Genomic DNA, 26,043 nt, shown 5'->3' with positions numbered 1-26,043 from the left:
CATAATCTAGGCCTACGTTTACCATATATATATATATATATATATATATATATATATATATATATATTTCTTATTTCACTAGCTACAGATTAATACAACAATAGATACAACAAAATACCTAATTAAATGTTTGGAGCGTGCATGACAGGTACGACAGAGAGTGTGTGTTTGTGTGTGTGTGCTCTTGTATGACATACTTGATGAGGCCTGAAAACTGTGAGCATATGTTGTTATTGATAAGACAAAAAGTGTTAAACCATTTGTTTAGTGATGGTTACGGTTAAGGTTAGGGTCAGGGTCGGTGATAGGTTAGTATTCTTTAGTTACAGTATACATTGTGTTACTGGGAGATACATGCTGTGTGTATGTGTGTATGTGTGTGTGTGTGTGTGTGTGTATTTGAAGTGTTTTGGGAGGTGACTTGTTTGTGAACTTCAGGAATAGCCTATGAGCATAAAGTGTTGTTTTAATCTTATTCAGGCATGAATAACAACATGCACTGAAGCGTAACACACGCTTGGGAAAACTTGTTATTGTGTAAACTCTGGAATGGAGGTGGCGTCATCTTAAACCTGCCAATTTACCTATTACCCAGAGGACTAATGGTGAACAGGGGGCCTGCTTGGCAAGCAAAGACAAGCAAGTGTTTCCGACAAGACTGATGACATCTAGGCCTGAGGCTATGAAATCGGAGCTCACCAGGTGTTGTGCTGGAAATTAATTCATTTTTAGATTTAATGGAAGGTGATTTCGCCTCTTTCAAAACAAGCCACTCTCATTAATTAGCAAGAATACAGCAGAATTATTATTCAGTACCTCGTACACTAATTACTTTGATATTGGAGTGAATAAAATTTAATCTAAAGGTCAAACACAACAAAGCTGGTAAAGGCTGTTAAACACACTCTGACTGCAATAAATGGTTCTATTTGGCTTTCTGATGTAGATGCTGTCTGTCTTTAGATACTGTGATTCTAAGAAGGTGCTTATTGAAAACACAAGAGAATTTTCTCCAATGAGAAACAAAAACACTCAGTTTCAAATGGTTCCTTATACAGTGATCTTATGTAGGTGTAAAATAACACATTCATCTATTTTATGTATAAGCCAAATAAACCTAACAGACAAACATGTTGTGTCCTATGTGTAATGAGTGTCATAGTTGTCATAACAACACAAAATATTAATATTATAAGTATAAGCCTAAAATGAATCCAAAAAATAAATAATATGAATAATATAAATAATAATATGTTGGCTTAGCAAGGTATAATAATTTGTGTTTTAGGGCGAAGTAACCCTGATTCTTTATTATAGCTTTAATGCATCTTGGCCTGCCTGGCTACCTCACAGGTCCTTCTAGGTTAACAGTACCTCTGGGGTGAGCAAATAGGATCTGGGTGTTCCTCCATCCACAATATGTCTCTAATTTGCTTTCATGTCATATGTGACAAGAGATGCTCTCCAGATGTTAACGTAATCATCAGACAGCCAGATGTTAGGCAGAATGAAAAGTCTGATCACAAAAGATGACCATGTCCTGATGGTCCTGCTGGTCTTTGGCCAACAAAGCACACGTGTGCTTGTTGAGATTTCAGTCCCTCTCTGAGTTTGATGATTTCTGAAGGTCACATGATGACATGCTTTGATTCCTGTAGCAATGTCAGAGCCTTTAACTTTAATTCAAATTCAATTCACATAATTTAATGCACAGTGCAGAAGCCGCTGTCCTCTGGTATACAGTGACCTTTATTTCAGCATTTTATCAGGGACAACATTCAGTCTAAAATACTTTTTAAGTAGTGCAGCCATTAAGACTATAAACCATACCAAATGAGCTGTTTTAACACCTGGGTTAGCAGCAAGGTCAGCAAAAGGTTTTAAAGTATTTGTACCTATAGTAATGAACCTATTTGATCACTATGAGCAACTGTCAGGATTTTCTCAGATTACACGGTTCGTGTGTTATCTACCAGGGGACATTAAAAGTCCAGTTAAGATTAGAATTGATTTTAAGATGTAATGAAATGCTTCAATTACATTAAGCTTGGCTCCAATTCCAATTTATAACCCCTTGTGTTACTTTTATCTTATAAGTTGGTCCACCTGAACCCTCATATTTCTGTCTCTTATTTTGCACTCTATAAATTTAAATTTATATCAATATTCATATTACTCTTAATGCATGTTTTTCCAGTGATCATTGTGCTTTAATTGTGTTGGACAGGTCACCGTTTCCTCTTCTTCTGACGACTATTACTATTGTAATAATATTACTACTACTATAACTACTACTACTACTACTAATAATAATAATCATCATCATCATCATCATCATAATCATCATCATCATCATCATCATCATCATCATCATCATCATCATCATCATCATCATCATCATCATCATCATCATCATCATCGTAGTACATCATATCATTACTAGACCTTATCAGCAGTTGCACAATATCACCAGGAGATGGCAGCATTCTCCATGGTATAAGGCTGGATAGTTTACAAAGCAGAGACAGGAGTGTGATAGTGCATTTGTGTGTATACACATTACAGTGGTTACGTTTAGAGGCCAAAAATATGTTAACAAGGTTGACATTTTGTACTCGTTGTACCACTACCACTTGGGGTAGGAGGATGTGGACTTTTGAAACATCCATACATTACTTGTTTTACATGCCTTTTATGTTTGCTTGGCAACTAGTTTGACACACTTTCAATCAACGTAGTCATAAGGTGTTACAACTGACTCAGGTGCTTCCTGTGGTGCTGCCCTGTTGTAACTAATAAATATACAAAGAAATCCAGCCTTACACAATTTTTAATCCTTGTACGTGTTGATTTTCCTCTTAATCACATGTGGATGTGTATTTTTTCAATCTCTTCAGTACCACACTTCTAACTTTGTGGCAAATTTAGAAATCTTATCGCCGGCCATAAGATAAGATAGACAGAAGATTTACTTCCCCTCCCACATTTTTTTTATTTTTAAAGCATAGAAACTTCACTTCTGTTTCTTGTTGTTGTTCAAAAAACATCATCATGGTCAATTGCAAGGGAGCAGTCTTGACAAAGGCTTCAAGTTCTCCAGTAGAGATCTTAAGGGGATCATGATGCAAGAGCCCTGAAGGGAAGTTTCCAGTGTAAGTTGAGAGGAGAGGTGTGGAGGCAGGCTGGAGACACTGTGAACTCCAGAGGGAGTTTGTTAGTTTGTTGGTGTGTGTTATCTTTGTGAGTGGGAAAAGCCTGAGGTGTAGGTCATGGTCAGGCCTGAGGCACCTGCACATGTGCACCACATGTGTTCCTACTAAATCAGCCCCCGAATGACAAACCCTCAGAGGAGCTCTAAGGTGTTATATAAACTAACAGGCATCTCTACAAACACACTTACAGCATATTCTTTTTTTAATTAAAGAGGGCCTAAGAGGCATTTGAGCTGACAAATAAGCATCCATTTGGTAGGAAATAACAATAACACCAAATTAAATATCACACGGCCCAATGCCTTGCTAAATTAGGTGTTTATGAAATGTATTTTGATCAGTTGTCAATAGTATCACTTTAATTCCTCATTAAAGTCCAGAGCTCCCTAAACGTGATGTGACATGTAGGGCAAAATAGGAGAAAATGAATGAACACAAAAATATATTATTTTCTTAATCTACAGCATTATTTAGTTCAATCTTACTTGCTGGTACAGATATATTAGAAACATGAAGAAAGATTACTACTGTTAAAGTACACTTACTAATGTGTTGTCTGTGAAAAGCAGAATGCACAAAGCGTGACAGGAAGTCCATAGGCATTCCCCACTTGTATTATCTGTCCAACATAGTTTTAAAACTAAGATCTACTGGTGGGTGTTTTCAAATAGGTCAAACTACCCTTAACTGGAGTAGGGCAGTCATTTTAATAACTAATACTGTATGTGTACATAACGACTTAGGTCTTGTCTGTTTGATTGATGAAATATGATACAAATACAACACAAGAATATATCATGATATCTAAAAGACATTCATATTGTTTGTAAGTAGGTCATACATACAGTGTAATATTAGACTGGGTAGCTAGTAGTTTAAATAATGTCCAGTACCTACATATATGTATTTATATAAACACCACTGATACACGGTCAGTACAAAAGATTACACTTACCTCCAGAGTAATTACACTATATGTGGGCTGCAATCTAGAGCATTACCAACGTTTTTATTACAAACATTTTGAATAAAAAACATTTTGGCAATTACCATTTTGAACACATATGTGTGTGTGTTAACATACTGCAGGGGCTGTGATTTACAGCAGCATTGCCATTATTGGAAATGCTTCTGTCAGAAACTGTCCAAAACTTCAAACCTATAAAATAAAGATGACACTGTAACACTGTAAGAAAACAACATAGCAACTGGTTACAATTTGCTGAATTAAAATAATGTGAATTTTGCAATAAAACAAGATGGACCCTGGAAACCTGTTTTCACAAGATGTTTTTTTCATTAGCAAAAGAATTGACAACCTTTGTCTCTTGTATGTGTTGAAAGATTGAATGCAGGTGTCCGACATAGACACACTCATGAAAAAGGCCCATCAGAGTCTGTACTTCTTAGACCAGCTCAGGAAGTTCAACCTGCCTCAGCCAATGCTGATCCAGTTCTACTAAAATGTCATATTTAGTCTGCTTTGACCCCGACCTCCTCGAGCACTTTGGCTGGACCAGGGTCAGACCAGTCAGTAGTGATTGTAACTACACGTTATGGGGAATATCAACACATAGACGAGAGCTAAAAAGCAACATTATTTCAATGTTCAGGATGTATCAATCTTTTATTTCATATAAATAAAAGATTTCAAAACTATTCATGTCTATTGTACTAGTAAAAGCATTCATCATGTACACTACTGATACACGAGCATAATGTAAAGCATAAAACATAAAACAACATAATGTGCATTGATTTTTTAAAAAAGGCAAAGGTCTAAGTGTTTTGTCATGATAAAAAATACTTGAAAAGAACCTCATCAGTGGTCCATGGATTGAACTGGTGAGATAGATAGATAGATAGATAGATAGATAGATAGATAGATAGATAGATAGATAGATAGATAGATAGATAGATAGATAGATAGATAGATAGATAGATAGATAGATAGATAGATAGATAGATAGAAAAACATCATCATGGTCAATTGCAAGGGAACAGTCTTGGCAAAGGCCTCAAGTTCTCCAGTAGAGATCTTAAGGGGATCATGATGCAAGAGCCCTGAAGGGAAGTTTCCAGTGTAAGTTGAGAGTTGAGAGGTGTGGAGGCAGGCTGGAGACACTGTGAACTCCAGAGGGAGTTTGTTAGTTTGTTGGTGTGTGTTATCTTTGTGAGTGGGAAAAGCCTGAGGTGTAGGTCATGGTCAGGCCTGAGGCACCTGCACATGTGCACCACATGTGTTCCTACTAAATCAGCCCCCGAATGACAAACCCTCAGAGGAGCTCTAAGGTGTTATATAAACTAACAGGCATCTCTACAAACACACTTACAACAGTTTCCTTTTTAATTAAAGAGGGCCTAAGAGGCATTTGAGCTGACAAATAAACATCCGTTTGGTAGAAAAATAACAATAACACCAAATTAAATATCACACGGCCCAATGCCTTGCTAAATTAGGTGTTTATGAATTGTGTTTTGATCAGTTGTCAAAAGTATCACTTTAATTCCCTTATCAAATTTCCCAGAATTCCCAAGAACTGATGTGACATGTAGGGCAAAATCAGAGAAACAAAAAACAAATATATTCTTTTTCTAATTTACAACATTGTTTACATGGTAAAATCTTAATTGACTGGTAAAAACTGGTAGAACCACACACACAACACAAGACTGCATCACAATTTGCATCAAAACACAGTAAAAATTAGTGAGTGCATTCAAAAACAAAGGAATACTGAACTCAAACTAAACTAAAAAAACAAAGGAATTGTATTTTTGCCTATTGCCTATAATTAACATATACAATTAACATACTATATTGTCATTATTGAAGACATTTCTGTCAAAAGCTTTCCATAAGTTAAAAACTATAAAATAAAGTTATATAAAGTTACAGAGAGAGAAGTGAGATGTGAAGTTTGAACTGAGTCTCTGGCTTTCATCTCCTGTCTGGAGTTCATCTCCATATTTTAAGGCATAAATAGCACTGCAGAGAGTTATATCTCTATTTCTTACATGACAGGCTTTAATGCCTGCTTATTTGTATGCGCTCTTTGATGTCCAATACAACACTATGGGAGAAAAATGGCAAGTGAGTACAATTTGCTGAATTAAAATACAATAAAAAGAATGGACCCTGTTTTGATAAGATGTCCTTTTCATAAACAAAAATTATTAAAGGTCATCAGTGGTGGAAGTACTCAAACCTCTTGCTTGAAAACAGAAATATCTCAATGTAAAAATAGAGAAAGCCCTGTATTTACAATTATATTTATACTTCAGGACAGAATTAGCCTTCACATATACAATGTAAAAGTGCTGATCATGCAGAATATTGTGATGTGTTATATTGTAATATAAACTCTTTGGATTATTATCATCAATGGACTGATTTATACCATAACTAAATTTTGTAGTTGGTTCGTGTGAATCATTCATTTTTCCTTTTTGATATACTGTCAGACAGCTTAATTTATAACAATGCGTCATATTTGATAACTTATCATCTTTTGTTTACAAAGAACTTAATCTGGAAAATTATAATTTCATGGCAAGGCAAAAGTAGGACTGCCCTATCTTAATTAGCTCTGATTGGCTAAAAAGAGGCCAGTGATGCCTGCTGTTACATAAAATGTCACATTAAAGCCTGCTTTGATCCCCGACCTGTGTTGGGTTGACTTGAAAATGTCACAAGTGATATTAGGGCTGGTTTTCATAGGGCTCCTGTTTGCTTTTGGAGCAGCGGAGGAGGAATCTGTTTGTCAGATTCTAGGGAGTCCAGAGTTCCCTCTGCTGTCTAAAACAGGAGATGTCATGATTGGGGGAGCTTTTTCCATTCATAGCAAAATCACACAACCTCGACTTTCCTTTACAGAGAAACCAACACGTCTGACATGTTCCAGGTTAGTGTGAGCACTGTATAAAAATACTGTCTTGTTTTTCATAGTAAATACAAGGCTGTGTTTTGCTCTTTTTTCCTCAGTGTTAACCTCAGGGAGTTTCGATTTGCGCAGACCATGATCTTCGCAATTGAGGAAATAAACAAAAGTGAATTTCTTCTTCCGAATGTTTCTATTGGGTACCGTATTTATGACAACTGTGGCTCAACATTATCCTCGATGCGTGCGGTGATGGCCCTGATGAATGGTGATGAGCAGACCTTTGGTAAGAGCTGCTCTGGTCAATCATCTGTTCATGCTATTATCGGGGAGTCTGAATCCTCTTCAACAATTATACTGGCACGCACTACAGGACCATTCAAAATACCAGTGGTAAGAGGGATGTCTCGGTGTAACAATATGTACATTAAATGAAAACTCTCCTTATTCTGCCACTATTTTTTGTATTCCTAGATAAGTCACTCAGCTACTTGTGAGTGTTTGAGCAACAGGAAGGAGTATCCATCTTTCTTTCGAACCATTGCCAGTGACCTCTACCAAAGCCGAGCCCTGGCCCAGCTTGTCAAGCACTTTGGCTGGACCTGGGTTGGGGCAGTCAACAGTGACAGTGACTATGGCAACAATGGCATGGCCATCTTTCTGGCTGCAGCACAGGAGGAAGGAGTGTGTGTAGAGTATACAGAGAAATTTCACAGGACAGAACCAGAAAAACTCCTGAAAGTGGTGGAAGTTATCCGAAAGAGCACTGCCCGAGTCATTGTCGGTTTCCTTGCCCACATAGAGATGAACAACCTTCTACAGCAGTTGAGTGTGCACAACATCACAGGTCGGCAGTTTATTGGTGTGGAGGCCTGGATCACTGCTGACAGCCTTGTGACTCCCACCAGCTTTAGTGTGCTGGGGGGTTCACTGGGTTTTGCTGTGCAAAAGGCCAATATTAGTGGCCTGGAAGATTTTTTAAGCAGAGATTTCTGGGAGACAGAGTTTAAGTGCAATGAGACAAAAAGGGACACTGTGACTGAAAAAGCAAATTGCGACGAAAACCAGGATCTAACTGAGCTTAAAGATTATGATGATGATGTGGCAGAACTGAGATACTCCAGTAACATCTATAAAGCCATCTACACTGTGGCCCATTCGCTGCACAGCATCCTAAAATGCTCTAGAAGTCAAGGATGTGACAGGACAGTAAAGGTCACTCCCTGGCAGGTAAAAAGAAACAATAATTTCATTGATTATTTCTTGGTTTTATAAATTGACATATTGACATAATATCTTACTGTTTTTTAGGTAGTAGATTCACTGAAGCATGTGAACTTTACAATTAAGAACGGGGACCAGGTGTGGTTTGACAGCAATGGAGCAGCTGTGGCTCGGTATGAGGTGGTGAACTGGCAGCATGGATCAGACGGCTCAGTCCAGTTTAAACCTGTTGGCTATTATGATGCCTCCCTACCGCCTGGACGGAAGTTTGTCCTAAACACTGAAGCCATTATGTGGCCTGGGGGAAAGACAGAGGCAAATATCGTGACTGACAGTGAAATCTAGTTTGACAATGATTCATCTTAAAAAACTGTATATAAATATATTGAAAAATAACATCTAACATGGTAATTTCCTTTTATTCTCAGTTGCCTGTGTCAGTGTGCAGTGAGAGCTGTCATCCAGGAACTCATAAAGTCCTTCAGAAAGGGAAGCCAGTCTGCTGCTATGACTGCATACCCTGCGCAGAGGGAGAAATTAGCAACAGCACAGGTATATGTACCACAGACATGAATGGTGGCAATTTGCACCCATTATTTACTTGTCATACTCTGTGTATCATGTTAAAGTTTGCTATAATACATTCTCTCACTCATGTTTTTGGAATGTAAATGATGAAATTATAATAATAGCAATAATGTGTCTATTACAGATTCTAATGACTGCAAAAAGTGTCCTGAGGAGTATTGGTCCAATCAAAATAGAGACACATGTATACCAAAAATTGTTGAATTCCTCTACTTCTCAGAGGTTATGGGAATATTACTTGTATTTTTCACTCTGTTTGGTGTGCTCCTTACTTTAATTGTAGCCACTCTTTTCTTGATCAATAAGGACACTCCTTTGGTCAAGGCCAATAACTCTGAGCTGAGCTTCCTGCTGCTCTTCTCCTTGACTCTGTGTTTCCTGTGTTCTCTGACCTTCATCGGCCGGCCCTCTGAGTGGTCCTGCATGCTGAGACACACAGCATTCGGCATCACCTTTGTCCTCTGTATCTCTTGTGTTCTGGGGAAAACTATAGTGGTGTTAATGGCCTTCAGGGCCACACGTCCAGGCAGTAATGTGATGAAGTGGTTTGGGCCTGTACAGCAGAGGCTCAGTGTTCTGGGTTTCACTCTCATACAGGTTTTGATTTGCACACTTTGGCTGACAATCAACCCTCCCTTTTCGTTCAGGAATATGAACCACTATAAAGATAAGATTATTCTTGAGTGTGCCCTTGGATCCCCCATAGGGTTCTGGGCTGTGTTAGGATACATAGGACTCCTAGCTGTTCTATGTTTTGTACTCGCTTTTTTGGGCAGAAAGTTACCTGATAATTTCAACGAAGCAAAATTCATCACATTCAGCATGCTGATATTCTGTGCAGTGTGGATCACCTTTATCCCAGCTTATGTCAGCTCTCCTGGAAAGTTCACTGTAGCTGTGGAGATATTTGCTATTTTGGGGTCCAGTTATGGGCTGCTTTTCTGTATATTTGCACCAAAATGCTTTATTATTGTAATCAAACCTGAACTGAACACAAAGAAAAATCTAATGGGGAAAATATAATCTGACTAAAATTTAAACAAAATGTATATTTCCATTTATTTCAGCTTTCGGAGTGACTTGATTACACTGCTCTAAATTCAAGGTGAATGTGCTCTGAATGTGGGTTTATAGTGTTAAAATGAGATGAGATGAGATGGACTTTATTCATTTATATTCACATGTTACAACAGCGAATAGAAAAATAAGCAATAGTAGATAAATATATTTTGTAATGATAATAAATATTTACACTATGTACATAAACAACATATGTGAGTAATGCGTTTTTACAATTAGATGGGCAGTACATATCCCATCAGCTACTGTAATACTGGGAATCATACTGTTCAAACCATGACCTAAACAAAGACACAGGACTCAGCAGTGTACTGTGGCCTGTCACACACTGGCTCATGTGTGAATGTGTTTTTGTGAAGAAAGCACCATCACATGGTGACACCCTGCAATTGAATGAATGGGCACGTTTACAGTGGATTCTGGACTTTCTCCTTCAGGAAACAGGACTGGGAAGTGGCTGCCAAGAGGCCATGGTTGAAAGCAGTAATTCTGATCGGCTGCCGCTGCACCTCTGCAAGCCTTCATCATGTCCACTGTCATCACACAAGCATAATATGCACATATTTTGCAAAGGCATGTGGACCAAAGGGATTTCTCATCATAAAAACACTAAAAACAATCTCATCAGTGGTCTGTGGATTGAACTGGTGACCTACAAGTCTCAAGCAAGGATCAGCCATATCATAAGATATTTGATTTATACTAAGCATATTTTTGAGGTTTCATTCCAACATACAGTAGCAATACAAGAATTAAAGCTGTAATGTTCAATACGTACAAAATAAACAAATAAATAAAAGAAATGTGGGTTCTTATATACTTATCAATTCATACGGATGTCAGTATTTGACAGGCCAAGATCAATTAATGTCTTTAATTTCATCATCTATTTATTTGATGGGAATGATGCAATTCCAATACAGAGCATGAAACCGATAACTGAAACTAGTTTATAGCTATTGCTAATTTTCAGCTCTTCTCCACCATTGGGCTTTCACCAAGTGTAGATAAGATAAACAGGTGTCAGCATCATAAATCACATTACATTACAGATATGGAATTACAATAAGATACTCAAAATACACACTACAGCACACTAAAACACACACACCATACACCAATATTAATTTAGTGTACAGTTGGGTAAAAATGGGTTCAGCTCTATTTTGCTCGTTACTTTGCTATTTTGAGTTCACAGACAGCTTTTATGGAGAAACCTGATCATCCAAACTGGATTTGACATTTTATAGTTGCCATTCAGCATGCCCCTTTTTTACTGCCTGTCTTTGGATACATCTGGAAAGAGGCTCTGTGGCTTTTTCACTTTATGTAATATATGCAAAATTTCCATATGTTTAAAGCTTAAGACATATGGGTTATGGAAAATTAATTATGGCTAAAATAGTGATGTTAAACTTAGTTTAAGTTTGGGAAAGATAGTGGATAAGGTCACTACAATTGTGAACCTTGGCAGCACTATTGCCTACATTGGCATGTTTTTTTTTTCTTCAGAATTTTAACGTGATTACAAAAAACATATTTTTTGTTTTAAATAAACACATTATATGATAACACACATGAGCCTCCAACCACTGAAGGGCCTCTGTTGAGTGTGGCCTACGACGTATGATGTCATCTTATCAATAAAACCACTGTACAAACCGGCCTCTGTGTGTGATCCCCCACTTGCTTTTAAGAGACCTCCATCACTATGCATAAACTGAATCTGATCTCATCATTCGTCCATGATAGAGTAAGATTAGTTTTAGTAGTTTTCCTCAAGTACTTGAGTCATCACCAGGAACAACCAGGTGATTTTTCAGCACAAACGTGCCAACAAGTATAAGACAAAGGAGTGGCCTCTGTCATGCCAAGAACTCCCAAATTACCTTTGGCGCACAGCACAGCAAGTTTGCACAGCGTTTTCCCTCATCAAGTTCCCTCACAATTTAATTGACCACGTAATGCGACTTGAGTAAAAAGAGTAATAATGACATAATGGTCTAAAATTCACCATCTGAAATGAACAGCAAACTGGTCTGACATCATCACACGGTGATTTGATAAGACAAACGCAATCATCATCATCTGCATGAGTATAAAGCTCTGCCCCTTAAAGGAGACACAGTTGGTTAATGATTTCAAGAATTCATCGCAGAATACAGGTTTGTGTGTGCCTGTTTGTACCAGATGTGTGACTGTATCTATGTAATGTTACTGTTTGTGCTTTTTATGGGAGCCTTTGGAGCAGAGGAAGTCTCTGCACCCTGTGAGATGCTGGGCAGCCCAGAGTATCCTCTGTTATCTATGGAAGGAGATATCATTATCGGAGGAGCTTTCTCAATCCATAGCCAAACCTCAAAGCCTTCATTGTCCTTCACAGATACGCCAGATCATCTCATATGCTCCAGGTACTTTCTGTTGTCTTCTTTCTCATTTGTTGGTTAATAAGCAGAGTCACGTAAAGTCTGAAAACTGTTAATGAAAACTGTTCTTACAATTTTCAGAATAAATTTCAGAGAATTTCGTTTTGCCCAAACAATGATTTTTGCCATTGAGGAGATCAACAATAGTACCACTCTTCTACCTAATATCTCAGTTGGTTATAAGGTATTTGACAGCTGTGGTTCAACAATGCCTTCAATGCGTGCAGTGATGGGTCTGCTGAATGGACAGGAAAGAACGTTGGGTGAAACGTGCTCCAGCCGGTCATCTGTTCATGCCATCATTGGAGCATCTGAGTCCTCCTCAACCATTGTGATGCTGCAAATTTCAGGGATTTTCCAATTACCAGTGGTAAATTTGTGATATTTATGTTTCTTTTTTGACTATTTGGACAGCTTACTACAAAGTGACTAAATGACTGTCAATGAAAACTGAGTTCTGGTAGTATTATGATTTATTTTAAGGCTATGTTAAAGATGGAATTAAGGTTATTGAACCAAACGATATTTTGTCTCCGTTTTAAAACTTTAGTGTCACTCTCTGGCCACTCAAATGTTACAAATGGGTTTTTGTTTATCTCTTTTCTACTAGATCAGCCACTTTGCCACTTGTGCTTGTCTGAGTAACAGAAAGGAGTACCCCTCCTTCTTCAGAACCATCCCCAGTGACCACTATCAGAGCAGAGCCTTGGCAAAACTGGTAAAGCACTTTGGCTGGACGTGGGTTGGGGCAGTTAGAAGTGACAATGATTATGGTAACGATGGCATGGCAACATTTATCACAGCTGCAAGCCAGGAGGGGGTCTGTATTGAGTACTCAGAGGCCATCTCAAGGATTGACCCCAGTGAGCAGGTTGCCAGGGTGGTCAGAGGAATCCAAAGTGGCAGTGCAAGGGTTTTAGTTGTCTTCCTCGCCCAGAGCGAGATGGAAATTCTGCTTGACGAAGCTCTGAAACAAAACTTGACTGGACTGCAGTGGGTGGGTAGTGAGTCCTGGATTACAGCAGGTCATCTGGCCACAACAAAATATTCGAGAATCCTAACAGGATCTCTAGGTTTCACCATCAAAAAGACAAAGATCACAGGTCTGCAGGAGTTTCTTTTGCAGGTTAACCCAAATCAGGACCCTCAGAATAATCTGCTGAGAGAGTTCTGGGAAGCCACATTTGGCTGCACTTTTCTATCTGGTCGGCATGATCAGGTCCAGTGCTCTGGCTCTGAGAGACTACAGAACATCACCAATCCCTTCACCGATGTGTCAGAACTAAGGATATCTAACAATGTGTATAAGGCTGTATATGCCGTGGCCCATGCTATACATAATATGTTAAAATGTGGACAGAGTGGTGAAGAAGCAAATAAGTCATGTATGTGGAAAGGTGATTTTGAGCCGAAACAGGTAAAAATGCCATTTTAATCAATTATAGAATATTGATACTGTGACACTTATAATGCTGTACTTTAAGTTATTCACCCTTGTTCTCTATTGGCAGCTTGTCAAACACCTCCAAGATGTGAATTTCACTCTTAAATCTGGAGAAACAGTGTATTTTGATGGAAATGGAGACCCTACAGCGACTTATGAGCTGGTGAACTGGCAGAGAAACCAAAAAGGAGACATTGTGTTTGTGGCTATAGGGAGCTACGATGCTTCACTACCAAACGGAAAGCAATTTCACATAAATGGAATAAACATAACATGGGCTGCCAAATCCCCGAAGGTATCAAACATTTTACTGTATAGGATATTCATTTTGGAGGTTGATTTACAAAGTAATAGCTATTCCCTGAGCCATCTCCATCATTAAAAATATGCCAATTCAGCACTATTTAGGAAGTCTAAGTAAAGTAAATCCATGTTCTGTTACTGGCTTTTGATGTGTAAGATCAAGGTATAAAGCTTAAACTGAAGTTTTTACACATTATCATGTGATGCTGATCAAATTTAACCAATTAAATTAAGTTTTTGGATTGTCGGAGGAACAAGCTATGAGTAAGTGATGAGATGTGGTTTTGTTTCAGAAGCCACAGTCTGTCTGCAGTGAGGGTTGTCTGCCAGGTTACCGGCAGGCTGTGATTAAAGGCAAACCTATCTGTTGTTTCTCCTGCATTGCCTGTGCTGCTGGAGAGATCAGCAACTCCAGCAGTGAGTGGAAGCTTTATTAACTGTGATTTATTGTATGTAATATTTGTGAAAAATAATATCAGTGCTGATGCTAATAATGAGCTCTGCTGGCATAATTTGCGGCTGAGAGCAAAAACACATGTCAGTGTTTCATGTTTTCCCTTTAGATTCTGCAGAGTGTTCACGGTGTCCACTGGAGTACTGGTCAAATGAAGATCACAGCCAGTGTGTTCCAAAGGTGATCGAATTCCTATCTTATGGAGAAACCATGGGGGCCCTCCTCACTGCTTTCTCATTGTTTGGAGCAAGTTTGACGCTGTTGGTGTCATGTGTCTTCTTTTGGTTTCGTCACACACCTCTTGTGAAAGCCAGTAACTCTGAGCTGAGCTTCCTGCTGCTCTTCTCCTTGACTCTGTGTTTCCTGTGTTCTCTGACCTTCATAGGCCGGCCCACTGGGTGGTCCTGCATGCTGCGACACACAGCATTCGGCATCACCTTTGCCCTGTGCATGTCTTGTATCTTGGCTAAAACCATAGCAGTGGTGATTGCCTTTAAGGCGAAAACTCCAGCAAACACAGTTCCTCAGTGTTCTGCTCCACTACAGAGAACAAGTGTTCTCAGCTGTATTTTACTGCAGGTGTTAGTTTGTCTGCTGTGGTTAACTCTTGCCCCACCATTCCCCCACAAAAATACAGCTCATGCCACTGAAAGGATTATTCTAGAGTGTGATTTAGGGTCGCCTATTGGGTTCTGGGCTGTATTAGGGTATATAGGGTCCCTGGCTGTACTGTGCCTCATTCTTGCTTTTCTGGCTCGAAAGCTGCCTGATAATTTCAATGAAGCCAAATTCATCTCATTCAGCATGCTGATTTTCTGTGCAGTGTGGGTCACTTTTATTCCAGCGTATGTCAGCTCTCCTGGGAAGTTCACTGTAGCTGTGGAGATATTTGCTATTCTTGCCTCTAGCTTTGGGTTGCTTTTCTGTATATTTGCTCCAAAATGTTATATTTTACTATTGAAACCAGAGAAAAATACTAAAAAACATATGATGGGGAGAAACTAATCAAAATCACTGTAAATGTGTCGAATAGTAACACTAAAATGTTTGAATTACTATTTTAATATTAGTCTATTACAGGTTATGAATATAATATGACAGGCCATGATCCATCAATATGTGCCGTATAGTACGTTTTTCTGCCTCTTTATATTTGCGTTGCTGTTCTTAAAATTGAAAACTCAATTAGATGTTCTCAGCTGCATTGAATTAAATATTTGAAAATATTAAAAATATATATATGTTGCATAAGATTCTACTCCAGTACACTTGAAAAGGAAACACATAAACTTACCCTAACCCTAACCCTAACCTCAACATCTGTCTGATTTAAATATGGTTTAACTTTGGCTTTTAATTTCTCTGTAACATAATAGATGTGGTAAATAAAGATCAGTTCCTTGAATGCAACCCTTTAGAATTCAGCTTCCTTGGAGCAATGGGATAGTTCTGCCTATTTTCAGAAGTTCACAAAAGAAATGGTCTCCTTCATACACTGCTCCAGATGGTCCAATTTAGATTTTTTCACAATTTAGCTTGAAATAAAAATTCAAAACTGAAACAAAATATAAAATAAACAACAGGTCAGATATCCCCAAAGACTTGCTCTGGTTACCGTAATCATTACTGTTAGGAATTGGTTATGCTAAAAACAAAGATGACATACATATGTAATAGGTCTTCTAATAGGCTGATCCATTTGTCAGTCACACCACAAGTGCTGTCATTGGTGCAGAGAAACACAATATTCACATAGGGTGCACCCAAGCCCTGTGGCTTTGTTATAGCTAAAGAAAAACCCTATAAAATGCTAAGAGTTGACAGGTTTTATCTTTGGGCCTTTGGTTGGTAAATATTGAGGAGAGCAACTATGCTGCTGATAGCAGATCTACTGCTTCTTTCCCTTCTGGCTGTCAGAGGAGAGAAGCCTATATGTCAAACATATGGGACAAAAGAACTGTCTCAGTTTTCTAAGGAGGGAGACATCAACATTGGAGGCATTTTCTCCTTCCATCAGGACCCAGTCAGTGTCAATCCAGCTCTTCAAGTCAACCCAGGAACAATCCAATGTGAAGGGTAAGAAAGGAATGTAAAGAAATGTAATTGTAAACCTAAATTAAAATATGCGCTAAAAAATCTGCTCTTTATTCACATTTATACAATTGTTTTCAGACTGGACCCCGGAGAGCTTCAGTACGCCTACACTATGATGTTTGCCATAGAGGAGATCAACAACAGCCCAGAGCTGCTGCCAGGAGTGGCACTGGGTTATAGGATATTTGACTCTTGCCCCAGTATCCCTCTGTCCATCAGGGCGTCGCTAAACCTGATGAATAGGTATCAGAGTGGGTACGACAGCTGCAGCAAACTCTCCAATGTGCATGCTGTCATAGGGGAAACCACATCCACCTCCACAATAGGTATTGCACGCACCATGGGACCCTTCCATATACCTGTGGTGAGTGTTGGGGACATGAATGCCATCTGCACACAGAACTGTGTTGTTGTATGAGAAGTGATGTAATATGTGAAAATAATGTATTATATGTATAATTCTTATTAGGTACTGAAGCATTGTTAAAATGTGGTTCATCTCTGTTTTAATCATATTGCAGATCAGTCATTCAGCCACCTGTGCATGTCTTAGCAACAGAAGAGACTATCCATCTTTCTTCAGAACCATACCTAGTGATATTTATCAGAGCAAAGCCCTTGCAAAACTTGTGAAACACTTCGGCTGGACCTGGGTAGGGGCTATCAGAACGAACAGTGATTATGGGAATGGAGGCATGGCCACTTTCCTGGAGGCAGCAGAAAAGGAAGGTGTTTGTGTTGAGTATTCAGTGGCTATTTACAGAACTGATCCAAGGAAGTGGTTCTTAGAGGTGGTGGATATTATAAAGAAATCCACCTCTAAGGTAATAGTGGCGTTTGCCGATGGCACAGACCTTGACATACTTATTAAGGAGCTTCACGCTCAGAATGTGACAGGCCTGCAGTGGGTCGGCAGTGAGGGCTGGATCACTTATCGCTACATTGCCTCTCCGGAAAACTACGCTGTGGTCCAGGGGGCAGTGGGCTTTGCAGCACTAAATGCTCACATCCCTGGACTGCAGGAGTTCCTCGCTAACAGCAGGCCGTCCCTCACACCCGGAGATCAGGGGCTGGTGGAGTTGTGGGAGACGGTGTTCAGCTGCACCCTGACTCCCCAAGCAGAGACTCAAGCTCAGGGTTCAGTCGCAGCTTGCACTGGGAAGGAGTCTCTGTGGGACACAAACACACGCTTCACAGATGTTTCAGATGCCAGTTTGCTGAATAATGTTTACAAGGCCACATATGCTGTTGCTCATGCTTTGCACATGTTATTTACTTGCAAAGATGGACAAGGGCCTTTTGAGAACAACACTTGTGCTGATAGGGAAAAAATACAACCATGGAAGGTAAACATAGACAAAATTCTGTGTCTAAATCAAAACCACTGCACATGTTAATGATTGTAAGTCAAATAAAAATATCACTGTTTCCCTGCAGGTCCTGCATTACCTAACACAGGTCAATTTTACCACGAAGATTGGTGAAAATGTGTTCTTTGATGAGTTTGGTGACCCTGTGGCACGTTATGCACTGGTAAACTGGCAGATGGATGAGACAGGTTACATACTGTTCGAGACCATTGGTTACTATGATGCCTCCTTACCCGAGGGTCAGCAATTTGAGATGAAACCAGGTGTGAGAGCTGTCTGGGCAGGCGAGAATCTTTATGTAAGTAAATGTAGACAGATTGTTCTTTATTTTGGACATTCCTGATTTTTATTATGAATGATCAGTAAGTTAATATTTCACATGATTATGAATCTTGAAGTTGCAATGATTTTTTAATGCTGTTACTGTTGATATAGGTTCCGAGGTCTGTTTGCAGTGAGAGCTGTCTGCCAGGGACCCGCCGGGCTTTTGTCAAGGGCAAACCTATCTGCTGTTTTGATTGCATCACCTGTGCTGAGGGAGAGTTCAGCAACAGTACAAGTGAGACAGCAGGATTCCTAGCCTTTACTCTAGTGCTCGTCGTGTTTCTGCTGGGCAAAATCACTGCCAACACTTTACTGGTCTATCTGAAAATGAGTGTGTTGTACAGCCTAAACATATTTATGCTTTCAGATGCGGTGAAATGTGACAAATGCCCTCCAGACTACAAGTCCAACGATGAGAGGAATGACTGTGACTTGAAAGCTATTGAGTTTCTCACCTTCAGGGAATTGATGGGTATACTGTTGGTCGCCTTCTCTGTCTTTGGTGCCTTCCTAGCGATGACTATAGCCCTGATATTTTTCCACTACAGGCAGACTCCTATTGTCAGGGCCAACAACTCTGAGCTGAGCTTCCTGCTGCTCTTCTCCTTGACTCTGTGTTTCCTGTGTTCTCTGACCTTCATCGGCCGGCCCTCCGAGTGGTCCTGCATGCTGAGACACACAGCATTCGGCATCACCTTTGTCCTCTGCATCTCTTGTGTTCTGGGGAAAACTATAGTGGTGTTAATGGCCTTCAGGGCCACACTTCCAGGCAGTAATGTAATGAAATGGTTTGGTCCTACACAGCAGAGGCTTAGTGTTTTGGGTTTCACTCTCATACAGGTTTTGATTTGCATACTTTGGTTGACAATAAATCCTCCCTTTCCCCTCAAAAATATGAAACACTATAAAGACAAGATTATTCTTGAGTGCGCCCTTGGATCACCTGTAGGCTTCTGGGCTGTGTTAGGATACATAGGACTCTTAGCTGTGTTGTGTTTTTTACTCGCTTTTTTGGCTCGAAAGCTGCCTGATAATTTCAATGAAGCTAAATTTATCACTTTCAGCATGCTGATATTCTGTGCAGTGTGGATCACCTTTATCCCAGCTTATGCCAGCTCTCCTGGAAAGTTCACTGTTGCTGTTGAGATATTCGCTATTCTGGCTTCGAGTTATGGAATGTTGTTTTGTATTTTTTTGCCCAAATGCTACATCATTTTATTAAAGCCTGAGAATAATACAAAGAAACATTTAATGGGTAAAGTGACAACAAGAGCCCCTTGAGCTATTTATTGTCTTATCATTTCACTTCCATTTGTTTTGTTGTTTTACTTATGATATAGTGATTTTGGTGGAAATCTGAATTTTCTGGTTACACTATAACTACACTGAAGCTTTCATAGAAAGGCAGATTCTCTTGCTTAAATGAGAAAGCAATTTATAACTCTGCTCAAAACCTTCCTGTGGTGGTAGCTTAGATGACTTAAAAAATTATTTCATTGCTCAGGTATAAACGGAACTTGTAACGTGGCAGCAAAGTCATCACATGGTAATGGCTCAGAAAATACTTTTTCAACCTTGAGTTTTCAATTTTTGAACTGTTCAAAATGAAACAATATGCTTTAACAAAATAGAAATAAAATTTTAATATTACCTGAAATGTGTTGTCTTTTTTGTGTTGTTTCTCACAGCCATGAAAAAAATATTCATAGTGTTCATGATAGAGACTATTATTTTAGAATTTACCAGTCAGTGTAACTCATGATGATTCAACGCATCAGAAAGTCATGAATTCTTAATTAAACAGTAGCATGAATAAAATAAACATGAACATGAATAAAATATCTAGGCGTAGTCTGACACTCTCCTTTGTTTAGAACCTTACACTCCATCTAAAACATATTGCATATTTTAACACCACCATCCTTGGGTTTCTTGAAAGGCGCTATATAAATCCAAGTTATTATCATTATTCTGGGAGACTCTCAGTGAAGTATTCACATTTCTCTAGTCCCATGGGCAACTACACACAGTGCTGCACACTCTGCTTGTGCACACAATGTTGAATATATCTTACATACAGTATGAATTATAAATAATCCATCATTCAAACCTTTCTGCAGTGAATATTTCTCAGTCGGACACTGGATATAAATGGATGGGTTTTAAATCCTTTACATGAATTTGTGAAAGTTAGGTGAGCCACCTCACTTGTGAACACCTTGAATAAGCCAATATTATGCAAAATAATATGATTATGGATTTTAGTTATGCTTACGATATATTTACAACCATGTCAAGTGATCTAGATATTGAATGGGCAAAAATTTCAAATCTGAAAATCACAGAGCCAAAAGGATCCAAATGACTACTGATCTATCTACAGTACAACACTGAAGCCCACAACAATGGTTACTGTCCTTGTTCTATGACCTGTACACAAATAACTACAGGCTGACTAGTTACAGTCTCATATTAAATACAATATACTTAAAATACAAAAATGTGGTATGAGAAGACTTATTGAGGAGAAAAAAAGGGAGGAAATTATAGATTGTGATTCCCTATCAATCAAATGTAAATGTAGAATAAGGAAAACTTTTATCAAACACAAGTGAATATTGTATCATATACAATAGTCACTAAGATAATATGATATCATAGTGCAGTTACAATAGTCTAAATAAGCTAAAGATCAAGAGTCTTGTTTTGTTTGGGCACCTCCCTCATCTCGCCCCACCTTGTGGGTCCACAGAGATAAAACATCACTGTTCAATATATTGCTACAAAATGTATAAATACCAGTGCAAGCTTTTGATTTACATGAAGGTACATGTACATGCCACCCGGTGGTTTAGCAGTCTTAGACAATATGATCTCCATTCAGAGACGTACAGAGAGGGGGTGGGCATTTTTACAGCTGTTGTTGATGGCGTCTGTCTCTCATGCTGAGGAGCCAGTGTGCAGGCGGAGAGGGGATCTAGAAAACCCCCAGCTATCTAAGGATGGAGACATCATGTTGGGGGGAATCTTCTCTTTCCACAGCAGCTGGAAAGACAGAAAGGATACCTACATGCACAAACCACTGCCACTGGAGTGCACCAGGTAAATTGCATCATAAAAAAATATTTTTAGATTTCATTATCTAAGAGAAAGTGAGTATAGACAAAAAACAGGCACAAAAATAAATATAAGGCAGATTATTAAAGTAAGAAATGTATTTTTGTGTGTATAAAAAACATCCAATGCGTTAATTTACAATAGTAATGTTTGTTTGCTGTTCCAACTATATAACTGTCCATATCAAGTTTGAATTTCAGAGGGTTCCAGTATGCCCAGGCTATGCTGTTTGCCATAGAGGAGATTAACAACAGCACAGACCTACTGCCTGGCATCTCTTTGGGCTATAAGGTCTATGATCCCTGTGGCTCCATTGCCAGAAGTGTAAGGGTTGCACTGGCCTTAGCTAATGGTAATGAAGTGATATATGTACCCTCTGGAGCACCATGTACCAGACCTGCCCATATTCAGGCTATTCTGGGAGAGACCTCTTCCTCTCCCTGCATGGCTATATCTACTGTCATCGGACCCTTTCATATCCCAGTGGTGGGTGAGATTGGTAAAAATAAAATTACATTTGTGAAAAATAATGATTATTCTGTTTATAATAATAACATTTCCTGCTAGTCAGAGCAAAGGGAGAATTGTAATGCATTATATGTGCACTACACTATTTTTTTTTGTAACTTTGGCCTTAATTTTTTCTTTTTTCTTTTAGATCAGCCACTTTGCTACATGTGCTTGTCTCAGTGATAAAACCAAATACCCATCCTTCCTCAGAACAATACCCAGTGATTACTACCAGAGCAGAGCCCTGGCCCAGTTGGTCAAGCACTTTGGTTGGACTTGGGTTGGAGCTATTAGGACAAATGATGATTATGGAAATAATGGCATGGCCATATTCACAGAAACCGCCCAGCAGCTGGGAATCTGTCTGGAGTACTCTGTGTCTTTCTTTAGAACAGATCCACCAGACAAAATACAAATGATAGTTGACATTATCAAGGCTTCCACTTCAAAGGTGATTGTCACGTTCCTCTTACCCACAGATATGTATGTGCTAGTACAAGCCTTGTCTCACCACAACTTAAGTGGGTACCAGTGGGTTGGCACCGAGGCCTGGATCTTTGATCCCCAAACTGCAGCATCAGATAAGCATCATATTCTGGATGGTGCCATAGGCCTGTCCATCCCCAAAGCACATGTCAGTGGCATGAAAGAGTTCATGTTGGATGTGAAGCCGCTCAATTCATCAAGTAATGAAATGTTTACAGAGTTTTGGGAGACATTATTTAACTGTAAGTTCAAGCAGTCAAAGTCATCAGCAGGGAATCAGAGAGAATGTACTGGACATGAAGATCTGACTGGAGTGCAGAACAGCTTCACTGATATGTCGCTCATGCCTATCTTTAACAATGTTTATAAAGGAGTGTATGCTGTGGCCCATGCACTTCATCGTATTCTCAGCTGTAATACAACATGTGACAATAAGGTGAAGCTGGATCCATTTATGGTGAGCTGAATTTTTACATTAAGTCAAAAAGAAACTGGGTTACAATTTGTAAAACGAGTTGTTGCTGTCTGTCTATCATGCTAATTTACATTAATGCATATCGTCTTAGATTTTACAGCACATAAGAAAAATCCAGTTCAAAACAAAGGAAGGAGAAGAGGTTTACTTTGATGAGAATGGAGATCCAACAGCAAAGTATGAAATTATAAACTGGCAGCCAACAGAAAATGGTATTGTGGGTTTTGTCACAGTCGGTCTTTATGATGCATCTTTACCTGCAGACCAACAGCTGAATCTGCAGAATGAGTCTTTGATTTGGGCACAAAACTCACAACAGGTAAACTACCACGTGATCATTACAATTGTTACTGACAGTCTATTTGAAGTGTTATCGTTACATAGTATTAGTAATTGTTACTGTATCATATAGTTTGCTTTTTATACACTCATTAATTTTTCTAATAGTTGTTTTGTTGATGCAGGTGCCTGTGTCAGTTTGCAGTGAGAAATGTCCACCAGGAACTCGCAAGGTTCTCCAGAAAGGAAAGCCTGTCTGCTGCTATGACTGTTTAAGATGTGCAGAGGGAGAAATAAGCAACATTACAGGTGTGATGTTTGAAAAATACAACAGCGTGATGTCTCCAAATGAACATATTTTATCAACTGTAAAACGCTTATTGAGAAAAAATCAATGAAAATGAAAGAGACGCTTTCTATGCTTTGTCCTATACATAAGATCCAAATAATTCTTAGAACGTCATGTCACTGTCATTAAGTTATTCATTTATTATCTGGTAAGCATGTAGTGTCTGTCTTTAGGGTTAGGAAAGATTACTTAGATAAAAAATGTAAAAAAAAAAAAAGACAAATGTACTGACTAAGTTTAACACCTGCTTCAATATTATTCTTCAGATTCTATCACCTGTGTGAGATGTCACCCTGAGTTCTGGTCAAATGAAAGAAGAGATGTCTGTGTAAAGAAGGAGGCAGAGTTTCTGTCCTATGAAGAGATTATGGGAGCTCTGCTCACTGCAGCCTCCCTGTTTGGAACATGCTCAACTGCTGTTGTGGCATTCATTTTCTTCAGATACAAACAGACTCCTATTGTCAGGGCCAACAACTCTGAGCTGAGCTTCCTGCTGCTCTTCTCCTTGACTCTGTGTTTCCTGTGTTCTCTGACCTTCATCGGCCGGCCCTCTGAGTGGTCCTGCATGCTGAGACACACAGCATTCGGCATCACCTTTGTCCTCTGTATTGCTTGTGTTCTGGGGAAAACTATAGTGGTGTTAATGGCCTTCAGGGCCACACTTCCAGGCAGTAATGTGATGAAATGGTTTGGGCCTGTACAGCAGAAACTCAGTGTTCTGGGTTTCACCCTTATACAAGTTGTCATATGTATCCTTTGGTTAACAATTTCTCCTCCTTTTCCATTTAAGAATTTTAAGGAGTCCAAAGAGAAAATCATCTTAGAGTGTGCTCTGGGCTCAGCGGTAGGCTTTTGGGCTGTACTTGGGTACATAGGACTTCTGGCCATGTTATGTTTTATTCTTGCTTTTCTGGCTCGGAAACTGCCTGATAATTTCAATGAAGCCAAATTTATCACCTTCAGCATGCTGATATTCTGTGCAGTGTGGATCACTTTTATCCCAGCATATGTCAGCTCTCCTGGGAAGTTCAGTGTTGCTGTGGAGATATTTGCTATTCTTGCTTCAAGTTTTGGACTCCTTATTTGTATTTTTATTCCAAAATGTTACATTATTTTACTGAAACCAGATAAAAATACAAAACAGAATATGCTGGGGAAGGGGGCACCAAAATCATTCTGAAAACTTAATTATGTAATCTGAATAACAATAAGATATCAGATATATGCTATGATGGCTAAGACTCTCCAGTTCCATCACAGTTTTTACAGAATATTTTACATAGATTTATCACACGGCATTGTTGAATACTCGATTCAGATTGATCAATCACAGGATCCTATGGTCTGGTATTTCTGTGTAGCAGACCATTGCCACTTTATGGACACTGTTCTGATTGCGGAAGCCATAAAATAATTTTTAGATCAATAAAATGACTTTTAAGCCAGTATTCTGTCTCCAACTGTTGATTTATTTCATCCTGCTACACCAGCGGATTTATTTCTCTCTCTCTGTATATCTCTCTCTTTATATATATATATGCAGTGCTGCAGTGAGCCTGCTGCACTACCGAACAGATAATTAATTTAGGAGGGGCCAAGATTAGCATATAGGGGTCTCTGTTGTATTGAGACACAGCATTAGCTTAAATGCTGATGGAAATGCTTTTAAATTTGGCAACAGCACTATCAGATAGGCCTGTAGTAATGACTTTTTTTGTGCATAGTCCAGCAAAAGGAAATCAAATGTTATCAGGTAATGGTCCTATAAAATAGAGTTTTGTGGAAAGACTGTTAACTGTTAAGTTTCAATGCCATATGCCAGAACAAGGTCAAGGGTGTGGTTGAAGCAGTGAGCAGGTTAATTTACACTCTGAGTGAAACCAATTTGAACATGAAGACCACTTTTCAAAGTAAGGCCCTAGCCAAAGGATTTAAAAGTGATCAATAACTGTCTCCCAACGGGTTTGGAGGTGGATCAGGCAAAAAAGAGGCAGTTTGGTGTCGGCTCTCAAAACGGGTATTTCCTTGACCCCGGGGTCAGCGTTTTTTCCAATCGCCCCTTCTCCACTGTTTTGGCTGCCAGTTGTTTGCTGGCCGATTTACGATTTATTGTCAGTTGTTTGCTGGCCGATTTACGATTTATTGCCAGTTGTTTGCTGGCCGATTTACGATTTATTTTTTAGCAGAAGTGACATGAAGACACTTTAATCCTGCATTATTTCTCTGTGTGTAAATTGGAATCATAAAGTTCATTACAAATTGTGCCTGATCAAATGTTTAATGTAAAAAGGGGAAACCTTGGTACAGCACAAATGAATATTCTTCTGATAACATCCACTGTTAAGATATTTCATAAAATTAAGGCCCAAAACTATTTTTCTATTTGAACACCACCCTCCTCTCGCCCCACCTTGAAGGTCCACAGAG

At 39.0% G+C, this 26,043-nt stretch overlaps 4 protein-coding genes across 4 annotated transcripts; all 4 read left to right on the top strand.

The window, feature by feature from the left end:
• Positions 1 to 373: 373 nt before the first annotated feature.
• Positions 374 to 9,928, top strand: LOC139199826 (extracellular calcium-sensing receptor-like). The gene is made up of 7 exons (XM_070829001.1): positions 374 to 395; positions 6,910 to 7,117; positions 7,198 to 7,486; positions 7,568 to 8,323; positions 8,405 to 8,632; positions 8,746 to 8,869; positions 9,030 to 9,928. The coding sequence occupies exons 1-7, from the start codon at positions 374 to 376 to the stop codon at positions 9,926 to 9,928; spliced, it is 2,526 nt and encodes an 841-aa protein (XP_070685102.1).
• A 2,247-nt stretch (positions 9,929 to 12,175) lies between these two features.
• LOC139199825 (extracellular calcium-sensing receptor-like) lies at positions 12,176 to 15,617 on the top strand. The gene is made up of 6 exons (XM_070829000.1): positions 12,176 to 12,396; positions 12,493 to 12,781; positions 13,022 to 13,828; positions 13,923 to 14,150; positions 14,452 to 14,575; positions 14,722 to 15,617. Exons 1-6 carry the CDS (start codon positions 12,176 to 12,178, stop codon positions 15,615 to 15,617), a joined length of 2,565 nt encoding a protein of 854 aa, XP_070685101.1.
• An 865-nt stretch (positions 15,618 to 16,482) lies between these two features.
• Positions 16,483 to 19,681, top strand: LOC139200143 (extracellular calcium-sensing receptor-like). The gene is made up of 6 exons (XM_070829378.1): positions 16,483 to 16,688; positions 16,785 to 17,070; positions 17,228 to 18,052; positions 18,144 to 18,374; positions 18,512 to 18,635; positions 18,768 to 19,681. Exons 1-6 carry the CDS (start codon positions 16,483 to 16,485, stop codon positions 19,679 to 19,681), a joined length of 2,586 nt encoding a protein of 861 aa, XP_070685479.1.
• A 1,642-nt stretch (positions 19,682 to 21,323) lies between these two features.
• On the top strand, positions 21,324 to 24,796 carry LOC139199832 (extracellular calcium-sensing receptor-like). The gene is made up of 6 exons (XM_070829007.1): positions 21,324 to 21,502; positions 21,706 to 22,003; positions 22,176 to 22,970; positions 23,080 to 23,307; positions 23,453 to 23,576; positions 23,883 to 24,796. The coding sequence occupies exons 1-6, from the start codon at positions 21,327 to 21,329 to the stop codon at positions 24,794 to 24,796; spliced, it is 2,535 nt and encodes an 844-aa protein (XP_070685108.1). The 5' UTR covers positions 21,324 to 21,326.
• The last annotated feature ends 1,247 nt before the right edge of the window (positions 24,797 to 26,043 follow it).

The sequence above is a fragment of the Pempheris klunzingeri genome, chromosome 4 (assembly GCF_042242105.1).
Source record: "Pempheris klunzingeri isolate RE-2024b chromosome 4, fPemKlu1.hap1, whole genome shotgun sequence".
NCBI classification, from domain to species: Eukaryota; Metazoa; Chordata; class Actinopteri; order Acropomatiformes; family Pempheridae; genus Pempheris; species Pempheris klunzingeri.
Note: the sequence above shows the minus strand (reverse complement) of the source record. Positions and strands in the feature narration are given on the sequence as shown.